The following is a 13,765-nucleotide window of genomic DNA, read 5'->3' as shown; positions in this document are numbered from 1 at the left end:
TGGCCAGCTCTTAATAACCTAAAGAATTTAGGGGAAGGAGAATATGGTGCCCAGTTAATCTGAGCACAGAGTTTCACTATGAATAACCCCAATTTTACCAAGAGCAAAGTGCTATTAACAATCAGACTCTCAACTCTGTTTCTGGATGTAGGGATGAACGTATGAAGGAGAATTAACAAGCTTATTTTAAAAATAAGTATAGAAATATATATTTCAAAAGACCAAGAACTCATAAAGAACACAGAGGGTAGTCTTGCTTATCCTAATTTAGGACAATACTTAGCTAAGGTAAATAAAGCAGTGTGATACTGGCTGTGGGATAGACAAATAGATTACAAGAGAAGAAAATGGAGAGTCTAGATTTGTTTTCTTTTAATCATTTTTGTCTTAGAGTCATGTTTGCATACGTCTTTTAAAATTAGTAAAGGTGAAAGCAGAGAAAATTAGTTAAAAACCAGAAAAACAATAGATTAGATGAATAAGTAAAAAACAAGGACAAAAAATAACCTCACAAAATAAGAAATGATTAGAAATAACCAGTAAAAGAGAAAATACTGAAAACTGTAAAAGATTTGTCATTCTAGCCAAATAAATGTAAAAACCTGTATGGAATTAGTTATAGGAGATGCACAAAGTCTGAAAAGAATTTCCACATATGAAATAGAAAACAATTAGAGTATAAGCTCTGTAGGTGGTTTTCCGAAGGAATGAGAGTTGAATGTGTAAAAATCAGGTAACCCCAATACTGCGTGGTCCACATCTACTTCGTTTGCAGTTTGTTGACCTTTCTACACCAAACACAGAAGCAAATGCCTTTGTTTTTTTCAGTTGCCTGATAGGTGATTAAGAAATTAATTAGTAATGCCCTCCGGCATTCCATTTGCCACCTAGATATTCTGCCACCATTTTCAAGGTGCTGGTTACGTTAATGTCATTAATGATCTTAAGCCAAGTGTCACAGATACTTCATCTACTCATTTCTCATATTCTGATATGTGATGATTCAAAAAACATCAGGATCACATGTGATAGTCATGATCTGAAAACTCCTCATCTGGCATGAAAAGAATTTAGAATTTAGATATTACTTTCAAATTTCCATATTTTCCTCAGTAATAATGAGCAGTAATTTCCCAGTTATAGAATCTAATTGGTAGATCCCATTCCCAGATGATTAGGAAGATTTTCCGGGTTTAAGCAAGATATCCATACTAAGATGACAATCTTTTCCCCCAAAGAGTAAGGCCATCCTTTTTCAGAGTACTGAGTGCTTCAAGAGTGATGAGATTGTAGATCACTCTGGATTTGATCCTCTCCATCTAGTTCTTTGTTTGCCAACCTGTCATGTTTCATGTACAACTGCATTAATTCCATAGTTTCTGTATTGTTCTTGTGTTCTTACTGGAGTATAACTGCATTAAGCTCCATTGTTCCTGTATACCCAGCTCTGACATACATGCCTCTATCCTAAAGAATGATTTTGTAGCTAAGACACACAATTCACAGTATGTGGAGAATAAAAAGAATAGGAGTGATTTCACTGCATCCCATGATTTTTCCGCGAGTACATTTTAATAAGATGTGCAGTAGGAAGTATATATTTTCCTAGAACCTCTTTAAAAAATTTAAGAAATAATCAACAGAAATAAGAAACTATGAAGGGAGAATAACTTGAGTGAAGAGATTAAAATAATGCTTTTTAATATTAAAAATCCCAAAGAAAAAATGCAATTTTAGAATTAAGATATACATGAGAATCAATAAACAGCAGAATTCAAACTGTAGAAAATCAATGATGCATAGGATACATTGGAGTTGATTTATCAGTGTGCAAAGAAGATAAAGATAAAAATGTCTGCGATGTTTATGTCTCACAGTATTAATCGAGTTGTCCTCTGTGCATTTGCTTTCCTCTATTCCTTCACTTACAGCTGCCACTGAAAACTTAAGAAATGTTCCAAGATATTACTGAGTTGAGTGTTAGACTAGAGAAGAAAGGAATAATAGTGAGTACTCGAGATCCATGGAAGGATCTTGTGGGAGGAATGGGTAGGAAGCAGGAATGGGTAGAGAGCAGAGTCAAAATAGATAGTAAACTTTGTAAGTATTAAATCTATGACCTTGGTCTCTATATCACGCAGTGACCATTTAGCTCTCTTTAAGAGATTGGACGTTCAGTGGTTGAAAATTTTCAGTACATTTAGAGGTTGTGTTTAATTTTTTCCCTTGTTCCGATTAAGAACTTAAATGGAATTTGTCGTCAGAGCTAAACTTTTTATAGTAATTCTCTGCAGAAGCAACACATAATTCTAGGGGATGAAAAGGACACATTCTTAAAAAATCCTTTTAAAAATGCTTATGGACATGAACATTTTTCCATTAATGAGAGCATTTGGCTTTAATCAATCTGGAAAATTTATTATTCCTCTCATTGGATGTAGACTGAGTTCCAGAAGACCATTTTGTTGCACACACTTCAAGATACCGTGTTGGAGGAGGACAGGCATTTTACCATTCAGCTGATACCAATTGATGAGGTGGAAATATCTCCATTCAAAGGTAAGAGAAATTCCCATTTTGAGAAATTAAAAAGTATATACTAAGAAAAATATAACCAAATCATCAATAGTTAACCAAGATAGATAGTGTTAAGTTTATAATTCCTTAACTGTTTGCTGAAATATAAAGATATCATATCCCATCTGTATTACAGCCAAAGAATTTTTGAAATTAAAATTATAATGCCCATTATTGGTAAAGTTATGTGTCAAAGATTCATAATACTTTGTGTAATTTTGTTTTAATCATTCATTTTTATTTAATTTTGAATAATGCAACAAGCACCTGCAAACCACACCCATATTAAAAGCCAGGACTTGAAGAAAATCCTCTAATTCTAAAGTGTCCCCGCTGAGCCCACTGCCTGCCACCCCTGTTCAAGACAACTGCCATCCTCATCCTTGTCTGTCATTGGCTGGCTTGCCTTTTTTTTTTTGCCTTTTTAAAAAATGTTTTATTTTGTTATCATTAATCTACAATTACATGAAGAACATTATGTTTACTAGGCTCCCCCCTTCACCAAGTCCTCCCCACAAACCCCATTACAGTCACTTTGTGTAATTTTTAAATAATAAAAATGTTTATTATAGCAGTGTTTATAAAATAAAATATGGAAACTTTCTAAATGGTCTATCAATAGGAGACTGGTTAAATACCACAGACGACTTTGTAAGTATTTGAAAGAATGTGGCAGAAATACTCTTAATTTTCATTAAAAATTAAGAAATACTCTTAATTTCATTAAGAATTCTCAAATTGCATAGAATACTGTTATGTTAATAAAGTAGACTTCATAATAACATGTTCCATGCAATCCCCTTACATTGATAGTGTTTTTTGATTACCTTTTCCACACATATTTATAATGGTCACATGTTACTTTTGTAAAAAGTGTTATTTTAAAACTTAGCATATATGATTATGTCTGTTTCTGCTTATATATACCTGTTTTCAACTGTAGGTAATTACTTAGATGTTCTGGCATTTCAGAAACAGGCATCATAATTCCCATTTGCCTATGGTCTATATGAAAATTCATTTCTTAGAATAGATCTGGAGAAAAAGGATTAATGGTTTCATTGGGTACAAACCATAGAAATGGCCTGGCAAACTTTTATACGAAAGCTTACTTACTATTATTACATGCCCTTTTTTGCCATCAAGAACTCCATCCTGTGCAAGGGTCTTTGGCCAAAAAAGCAGAATTCCACGGCCAAGGGAATTCTAAGACTGTAGAGTATTACTGCCTGTGCTTTGCACAGTTAACTCTCTTGTATTTTTATCTGGAGCACTTTTCAACAAGCTTGGAGGGAATCATTGCTCTGTATTATTCCATAAGTCTTAAGTTAGGTCAGTTGTCTGCATCATGCTAAACGTCAGGGTTGATGTCAGACTAGACACAAGACCAAGAATATACCAGTGGGTAGGGATAAATTGTTAAACATTAAAAATTCATAATATATTTGCAACTATGACATAGTTGGACACGACAAACTATTCTTATTCCCATTCATCCATTGACAAAGTGAGGGTGTGCTAATCCTGTCCTTTGTTTCATGCACCCCTAGTGTGTGCTTCTGGGGACAATTTTTTTGAAGTTACTGCTCAATTATAATATAACTACTCAAATTCCCTGATAATGGTTTTTAATTCCATTTTAGTAGGAATATGTGACTCACTTTATAAATGTTTACAAGCAAACAGTAGAGTCAGGAAGTTAAAAATAAAGGAGTACCACAAGAATTCTTGCTTTTTCCATATAGCTAATAGGCATGGTCACACAGCCAATTTCAGTGGGCTGCAGAGTGGTTACTGCAGAAGTGAATTAATGCAAATGGCAGAAGAGCACTTGCTTATCATTGGAATGGTGCTGGAATTACTGCCCACTTTCTCCTGCTCCTTTCGTGAAAATATAACTGTGGGCCAATTATTTGCCTCAGTGTCTTCAGTGCCTTGATGTGCTTAAATTTGTCTTCCTTGGTAAAATGAGGATAACATCAATGCCTAACATGATTGTCATCTTTGCATAACATAAGCATATGCAAAGTGCTTAGAACATTGTCAGGCATATACTAAGTGAATACATGTGTTTGTTATATAAGCAGTATATATGAACTTCAATTTAGGTAGTGCATCAATAGTCATTCGGGGAGATAAGGGAGCATCTGGAGAAGTTGGGATAGCTCCATCATCTAGGCACGTCCTCATTGGGGAACCTTCAGCAAAATACAATGGTACTGCGATTATCAGGTAAGGGCTTCATAATTTTTCCTTGCCTAGGTGGAGGTTTTGACGTTTCGTTTAAATAGCCTTAATTTTCTTCTGCCTTAAATACATTGTTCTCATTACATATATAATCAAACACTGGCATTTTAAATATTGGTAACATCCTTTGCAAAGTAGAACCGATTTTTGTTAAAACTTGAAGACATATCCTTGCCTATCTTGAAGTTAGATTGTGAGGAATATTTTGGAAAAGTTCCTTCAACAAAAGTATGTCAATTATACATTTGAGCTTTACCTGTTTTGAAGTTGGATCATGACTGTTTCTTGGGTGATTTGCACAACTCATGCTACAGGAAGCACATTGAGTTACATGGGGAGATCGTAGGCTTTCAGCTCCATTCTATCACTGCCACATAAAGTAAGAGTTACTTCAATTCTGTAAGCTTGTGTGTATTACCTATAAAAGCATTCCTTAGAAGGTCATTTGGGTCAAACTTGATTCTAAAATCAGGGCCTATTACATAATGAAAGTAGTATGATCATAGGCAACTTCGTTTATTATAGATTTTCTCATGAGGAGTTGGACAGCACTATTAAGTCTCTGAACTGGAATTAGCACTTCCATTAGCATTGCGTGTATCAAGTGTTTACTGTACTTCAGAGAGCTTTTGCTGGACTACTTATATTTTGTACCTTGTGTATTAACTGAAAAGTCTATAAATCCTTTTCAAGAAATTCCCTTAATCCTTCCACTTTCAGTGTTTTAGGCTTTGCCTGTATCCTTGTCTAGTAGATTTATACAAGCTCAGTGTAAAAGACTTCCTTTTGGTTTACAGTTGGTAGATGTTACTGAAATGCATAGTGTTCTTAAAGTAAATGAAAATTGTTTATTGTTTAAAGACACAAAATATTTAGGAAAATTTACTTAAACAAAAATGTACTGATTGTGCATTTATGTATTGTAGCCTCATTCGTGGCCCTGCGATTGGCGGGGAGGTCACAGTGTACTGGAGGATATTCCCTCCTTCCATAGGGGAATTTGCTGAAACATCAGGAAAACTGACAATGCAAGATGGACAGTCTGCAGCAATTGTAGTGATACAGGTACTGGTGTCTGTAGTGCCGTTTGTGTGTGGGGGGTGGGGGGTGCGCGGGTGTGTTTAGGGGGTGGGGTGGTGTTGATTATGAGACAGGTATTTTTCTTTTAAGTGTTACAGAGTCCACTCTTAATGGCTCTTTTTGTCTTTGTCTAGGCTTTGAATGATGACATTCCTGAGGAAAAGAGTTTCTATGAGTTTCAGCTCACCGGAGTTGGGGAGCGGGGGATGCTGAGTGAGTCCAGCACCTCTGCCAGTATCACTGTGGTGGCCAGTGACTTGCCCTACGGCCGATTTGCCTTCTCACATGAGCAACTCCGAGTGTCAGAAGCAGCGCAAAGGGTAGAGCGTGAAATGCTTACAATCTTAAATATCGTTTTTGGTTTTTAAATTTTGAGTGATATCTAAAAAGTGTTTCCTTGTTCCTATTCCAGGGTTTGCTCAAAAGGCTTAATTTGCTACTATACATCATTATTTTAAAATATAATGTATCTACTTTTATAAAATTTTCTGCAATTTTATCATAATTTTGACAAATAGAATCTTTAATTAGAGACAGTTACAATTTAAGTATTGTTTGGTAGATTAAACGTCCAAATCAAATGAAAAAGCCCTGCTTCTCGCGTAGGTTGTCGTCACCGTGTTGCGCTCAGGCGGGTCCCTGGGCCCCGTGGGACTGTGGTACGCCACCGTGAGCGGTGCGGCGGAGGCGGGCGTGGGCTTCGTCCCTGCGGCTGGAGAGCTCCTCTTTGAAGCAGGAGAGACGGCGAAAAGCCTGTCTATTGAAATACTTGAAGACGGCCTAACCCAAGGCCCTAAGGAATTTTCTCTAGTAATTACAAAGGTGGAGCTCCTGGGAAGGTAAATGAAGAAGAAAAGGAGGAAAAAGCAGAACACGAGAAAGAGAGAGGACGGGTGAAGGCGGTGTTGGATAGGGGTTGATGCTGAGCGGGAGATGGCGCTTTCCTTGCTCTTTCGCAGCTGCGTGACAGTGGAGCCAGGCCTAGTAAGGAAGTCATGGTGAAGACTAACAGTTACACAAAGTTCTACATCACAGTTTTTTCCTGAAAGTTGAAAAGAGGTGTTTTTGTTGTATGAATTCACTCCAAGCAGTCAAGAGATTGGCACACCGTGTGGGCTTTTAGTAATTCAGTTAGGAAAGAGAGTCACTGTTCTCTAGGCCAAAGGTCAGCTGGTGTGGTAGAATTTACGGTCCCTTATTTCTGTCTCTATACCTATGAAAGGGCTGGAATGAGAGATGTCTGTCCCTGGTATCTCTGAAGGCTGTATTGTCTTTTCTGTCGGGGAATGAGGTAGATGCTTGCCCAATGGCAGTTTAAAAATGGGAAGAAATTTAAGTCAGAGATACTCAGCTGTAAATGTGTACCACGTTTTCATTGAAGATCAAGAACCCACCATATTGAGGCTTTCTCAGTCTCTGATCTAGTGGGGGGCTGAGTTTATTAACCAGAGTGGGGAATGCCCTTAGCTTGCTGATGCATGGAGAGTGAGCAGTCTCTAGGTGGAGTAGCCCAAGCGAGCACCTGTGCCCCCAGAGCTCACACAAAACCTTCAACTAGAACGATGTTTGCATTTATGTAAGCCTTAAGGGAATTTTTTTGTGCATGAAAATGGTTTTTCATTGGTTGTACAAATGCCATGATGTAAAAGTTTTTTTCTTGGCTAAACTATATCACTGAGTGACTAAGGTAAAGTGTATATCACTCCACCTGGAAAAAAAAAATTGTGGGCTTGCATATACTTCAAATCTTAAGTTTCTCAGAGATGAGTCTATGTCTGGCAAAGGGAATGAATTTTGTGTGAAAATTAGGGGTATCACTATTTTAATTAAGTAGGTGAAATTTGGTCAAAGTAATTTATTAAGTATGAGATTGTATCTGTGTTGTTGACTACCTAAGGCTTTGAGATTTTTACCTCCCTGCTACCCTTAAAAAGAAAAAAAGTTCCTATTTAAGTTTAATTCTGAGAAAACAAGTTTTTCCTTCTGAATAAGTCTCAGAAATTAAAATATTTTCCTGAATCTTACATTTCTTTAGTGGCATGCACTCATTATTTCTTTAAAGTAACCCTTTTAACCTAACACGGACTCCTCAGCCCAGCTGGTTTTCTAGCTCTGAGAGCACTACAGTTTAGTACATTCCCTTCTTTACCCATTACTGTAGAATATGTCCATCAGTGCATTCTTAACTCCAGAGGTTCATTTTGCAACTTCTTCCCAATTTCCTAATAGTTTTATTATTTTCCGTTGCCTAAGTCTAATAGCTTTATATTTTGTTTTCTTGTAGGCAGTGATAATTAGGAGCAGTATAGAAATCTATCTTAAACCATTTCAGGAAAAAAAAATGTATTTTAATGTTGGGATCTTTAAAGTGATCAAAATACTTAACGGGATTAAGTTATAGGAGCTAAGAGGACCCTTCAGTCATGCTAAGTAATTATGTACTTATTTTATTTTATTTGTTTTTTATGACTTTGTAAGAGGGTATGATTTTACCATCCAAGAAAATGGACTTCAGGTAGATCAACCTCCTGAAATAGGAAACATCTCCATTGTCCGAATCATAATAATGAAAAATGATAATGCAGAGGGCGTCATTGAATTTGACCCAAGGTATACCGACTATGAAGGTAGGTTCAATAACCTTAATAAATTTAACACCACTTTCTGATTTACAGAGTATCTGTGCATGACATTGTCGGTTTGGGTCCCCATATGAAAATTTTCTCACTTTTGATGTGTGTGTATATGCATATGTATGTATACACTTTTATGTGTATTTATATGTGCCTTTATAGGTATGTGTATACACACACACACATATATATATGTGTGCCTAAATTTATGTGTTTATTTTAAAAATACATTTGAGTTACCTGTGGGCAGTCTTGACCTTACTTGTGTATGGCAAAGCTGAATGGTTAGGAATGAGGCAATTTAGAGAAAGTATTCAACCTTAGAATTATTGAAATGTTTGCATTTCAAACTTTTGTATGAATGTCTTTCTAATTTATGAAATATTTAATTTCCTTTGTGGTTAGAAATCAGTAAATATTCACTGTCTCATGAAATGACCTTAGAGATGAATATTTCAGTGGACTACTGATGCAGGTAGTATCTGGCTTCCTGATCATGCTGTATTGTAACAGTTCTCATAGCAGCTTGCCTAATATTGCCAATTCTCCCCCCTTATAAAAACAGAATGTAGAATATATGGTTATATTCCCTCCTGGGTAGAAAGGGGTGGCTGCTTTTCTGATTTGATTCAAAGGCAGAATATGAATAAACCCTACTAAGTAACATGTTATCTAATTAATTTGTCAGCCTCATTGCCTCTTGATTTCTTTGGTTATCTAGCCAATTTTAAAGTTCATCAAAAATCACTTTGGAGTTGATGTATATTGACATTATGAGTAAAGTCATGGAAGATATCATTACTTAGTGAACTTAAGTATAGCGAGGAACTCATATGCATGTTTTGCACCAATCAGACAGATTTTTTTTTCTATTTTTCAATGTTATTTAGCCATAGCAAATGTGAACTCTGTTAAATGATATTTTAATATACAGAGATTAGTATAGCTTAGGAAGAAATACATTTTGAAAGCTTCTAAAGTGAAACATTGAGGATATATTTTCAGGTTCAGAAATAGATTTCATAGGAACTGAAAATGTAACAGAATTGTATTTATAACTGGACTTTTCAAAACATTCATATGCTCTAAATAACATAAACCTTATTAAGCTATATTACTTATGTTTCAGCTAAATTAGAAGCAATCCAGAGTGGCTTCTTTTGAGTACACATGTTTTTGGAAAGAACATGACAGTATCTTGGAAAGCAAGGGTCATTTATTTGTATATAGCACACAAGGGAAGAATACCTATGCTAGTGATTAAAATAGGTTTTTAAATTCTAACTTACACCATTCACTGTAACTTTAAACTTTTGAGAAACTGTATTTCTCCTGAAAAAATTAGTTTTGAAATTTTCACTAATCATATTTTTAGTGATAAATGAACCGTGGAAATACTGAGTGCATGCAGTCTACTGTTACATATAATTGCTGTGTTTAATTTGACTGAATCTTCTAAAAGCGAGTCGCTTTGTCTGGCATGCCAGTTGATCACACATGCCTTTTACAGTGGAGGAAGATGTCGGGATAATCGTGATTCCAGTGCTGAGGCTGCGGGGAGCAGATGGCCGTGTGACAGCCGATTTCATCTCTCAGAGCTCCTCTGCAGTTCCTGGTGTAGATTATGTGCTGCATGGTAGTTCAGTCATTTTCCAGCATGGGCAGAACTTAAGTTTTATAAATGTCTCCGTCATTGATGACAGTGAAAGGTAATAATATTCAGTGATACCAGAAATAATATGGGCATATTTAAAGCATGCATATTATGTTCCAATCTTTCTCTGTGTTTTAGATTTCAGGTAATAGAATAATAGAATTTTAGATTTCGTATGTGGCCATTGAGAAACAAGTGATAAACTATTGAGGGTTGCTGGGGCAGGGGAAAGGATTGGGAGACCATTTTGATTGTATATGTCACTTTTTCAAATAAAGAAAGTAATTTTTGTTCTTTCACGTTTGAAAAATCTAATCAAAAAGTGGAAACATCCTGCAGTTCACTTCCCTAATGCATTAAGCAATTAAAAAAGGGGGAGAAAAGTCTAATAACTAATGCAGGTTGTATAATATTGAAGTGGATCATTCATGTTTTTAGCTGAGCACCCTCTTCTTACCACATGGTGTGTGAATACTGTGCCTTGAATATGTATGACCAATTTGGAAAATGACTAGTTATTTGGGCTTTAGAAGCATTTTAATATGTTTAGACTCACAGAATTGCTCCTTCTTGCTATGCAGTGAATACGCAGAGTCCATTGAAATTCTGCTTGTTGGCGCTACTGGTGGAGCGGTCCTTGGGCGCCACCTAGTGTGCAGAATCACGATTGCCAAAAGTGACTCTCCCTTTGGAGTTATAAGATTTCTCAATCAAAGCAAAATTTCTGTTCCTAATCCCAATTCCACAATGAATTTATCCTTCATGTTAGAGCGAACTGGAGGACGCTTGGGAGATATTCAGGTAGAGTTATTCTTTTGTTGATTTGAAAAATAATTTTGATAGATTGAGTATGGTATCAGATTTTCTTATTCCTCAAATATATTTATTTATTCAGAGTCAATAATATTTAATATTACCTAGTATGTGTAAAGTGGCTTCCAAATCTTATGAAGTGCATAAAAATGTATGAGGCATGCAGCTGACCTCAGGGAACTCTTGAGAGCAAGTTAGAAATTAAATGAAGGATTCTGATAAAATGCATTAATTCAACAAGGATTTGGTGGGTGCTTCCTGTGTGCCCTCTTCTGAGCACTGAGAACACACTGGTGAACAAGATAGATGTCATCTCTGGTCACATAGAGTGTTCAGAACAATAAACAAATGAGAAAAAGAAAATTGTCTAATAACTAGTGTTTACAAGAGTGTAAAACTGAGAGACAGTCGCAAGCAATCTGCTGGCTTCTCTAGATTGGGTGCTGAGGGTGTGATATTTAAGCTGAAAGCTACATGATGAGAAAGAGGTGGTCATGAGGTTGTGAGCATTTGGGAAGAGGGAGTCGCCAGTGTAGATGTACAAACCTGACATGTTGGAGATGTGGAGAGTTCCATGCAGTAGGGGACTAGTAGGTGAGGAGAAAATAGCAGCAGATAGATCAGAGGGGCCTAGTGGTGTCCATTGCAGAGACCCTCCTCAGCCACGCGAAGGATTGTTCTGCATGCAGCTAGGGTGCCGGCAGAGAGCTGTAAGCAGGAAGGTGGTGTCGGTGCCATCAGGTTGTAGGCTTGAGGAGCTCCCTTACACCTGTGAGGGAGATGGCTTGTCTGGAAGCCAGAGTAGCAGAGTGCGCAGTTAGGCTGTGGACTCAGTCATCCAGAGCAGAGCTGATGATGGTGCAGATGGGGTGAGATCAGATGGCAAGATGTGAGGAGACACTGAGTTGTTTTGGAGGAAATACTCATTGGGTTAGTGGAGGCAGAGGGAAAGAGGGATCAAGGATAAGTGCTGGCATTTTCTTTGCTCAACTGGTTGAATTGTAGTGCTGTTTACTGAGATGAAGAGGCTTGGGAGAAAATTTGGGGCTCTGTTTTGGCCTTGTTAATTTGAGATAGCTACTAGACATCCCATCGGAGGGGTCAGGTAGGCAGCAGGATGTGTGAGTGTGGTGTGGGGAGGTCAGGGCTGCAGACCCTGGTTCAGAAGATGCTGACGTATATGGAGGCAGTTGGAACTAAGCAGCCCGAGGCATGCAGGTAGGGATGTGAAAGACTCAGACCCAGGTCTTGGGCTGCCAGCGTTTTGGGATCTGAGGCGGGAGAGCCAGCAAAGAGGATGGGCAAGTAAAGGAGGAGGAAAACCAGGAGTGTTTATCTCGTCTCGTGTAAGCCCTGAAAGGTAGGGTGCAGCATTTTGTGAAAAAGGAAGTGGTCAGCTGTGTCCAGCGCTGACCAATGACAGAAGAAGCGACAGGAAGCACCCGAGTTTCTTTCTTCCTGGGTAGGAAAAAATACACCACTTTATATTCTAGGAACTTCCATAAATGCATTTGTCATAATATAAAAATTTTGTTTTTATAACAGTTTATGAAAATTTGTGTTCATTTTGCACTAGGAATTTATCTCAGTATATTTAAGAGAAGGTTACATAGCCAGCAGACTTTTCACATGGTTTTATTGTCTTACTCAAACAGGTTGTATTGACAGAACCTGTGCACATTCACAAGACAGTGTTGTGCTCTTACTTATCTCTAATACATGTGTGTATTTTAAAACATGTACTTCTATATTTTTGTAATACTGTGGTGATAACAAGTGACCAGGTGCTCATATTTTTTTCTTTCTTTGGTAGACATTTTGTTATCCATGCAAACTGACATTCTGTAGGTATGTAGTTTATATTTGTGAATCTCATTATTTTAAAAAGCATAGGAATCTGCAGGTGAGATCCTAGAATAATTTTCATATATATGTGTATTTTTTTCTAATACATATCCTGCAAAGTAATTCTTTAAGACCAATTGTCTCTGCTAAAAAATCAAATATTCTGCAGGTGGACTGGGAGATAGTAGGACCCAATTCTCAGGAAACCTTACCGCCACAGAACGGAGATATTGCAGACCCAGTGAGCGGGTCCTTCTATTTTAGAGAGGGAGAAAGTGGAGTGAGAACCATAGTTCTGACAGTCTGTCCTCATGAAGACACTGAAGTTGAAGAGACTTTCATTATTAAACTTAAACTTGTGAGGGGAGAAGCTAAATTAGACTCCAGAGCTAAAGATGTTACATTAATAGTAAGTCTGACTTTATTTTTCTCACAAAGTTTTGGATTTAATGAATTTATCACAAAATACATTTACATTTGTTGAAATTTTATGGTCTTATGATAAATTGGAAATTATAAAACCAAATGATGTCACAATAATTACTTTGGGTCAGACTTTCTGGTTATTATATTCATTCATTATATAGCCTATTATTTGTAATTTTAAAAAAGGCTTTAATATAGTGATAAATACTTATTTGGTGCTGTGAAAATATTTGGTGTTTTGGGAATACTTTGGCATTTTTTAGAGAGGAGGTATTTGTTCTGTCATCCTAATTGGATAGCTTTGCCATCAAAGTACATAAAGTCACTAACTAGCCACAAGTCACATGTTGGAAGGAAGAATGGTAGTACTTGTCCAGGTTGTGTGATGATGTCCCAGCTGAGATCTGAGTTCAGCATGTTTGGTAAGGACCACGCAGTCCGTTATGGGCAGAGAGTGATGAGGACCAGGGGTACTGACAGCAGTGCAGAA

General features: G+C 36.9%; 1 protein-coding gene across 1 annotated transcript in view; it reads left to right on the top strand.

Moving 5' to 3' along the window:
• The window catches only part of ADGRV1 (adhesion G protein-coupled receptor V1), a 487,139-nt gene that overhangs the window by 137,799 nt on the left and 335,575 nt on the right, over positions 1–13,765 (top strand). Inside the window, exons 59-67 of the mRNA XM_036925534.2 lie at positions 2,442–2,559; positions 4,686–4,809; positions 5,751–5,889; positions 6,039–6,224; positions 6,511–6,743; positions 8,383–8,531; positions 10,048–10,246; positions 10,773–10,992; positions 13,019–13,258. Of these exons, the coding sequence (XP_036781429.2) occupies positions 2,442–2,559; positions 4,686–4,809; positions 5,751–5,889; positions 6,039–6,224; positions 6,511–6,743; positions 8,383–8,531; positions 10,048–10,246; positions 10,773–10,992; positions 13,019–13,258 (1,608 nt within the window). The remainder of the gene's footprint in view (positions 1–2,441; positions 2,560–4,685; positions 4,810–5,750; positions 5,890–6,038; positions 6,225–6,510; positions 6,744–8,382; positions 8,532–10,047; positions 10,247–10,772; positions 10,993–13,018; positions 13,259–13,765) is intronic.

Source organism: Manis pentadactyla, chromosome 2 (genome assembly GCF_030020395.1).
Source record: "Manis pentadactyla isolate mManPen7 chromosome 2, mManPen7.hap1, whole genome shotgun sequence".
NCBI classification, from domain to species: domain Eukaryota; kingdom Metazoa; phylum Chordata; class Mammalia; order Pholidota; family Manidae; genus Manis; species Manis pentadactyla.
This window is presented reverse-complemented; position numbering and strand designations above follow the sequence as displayed.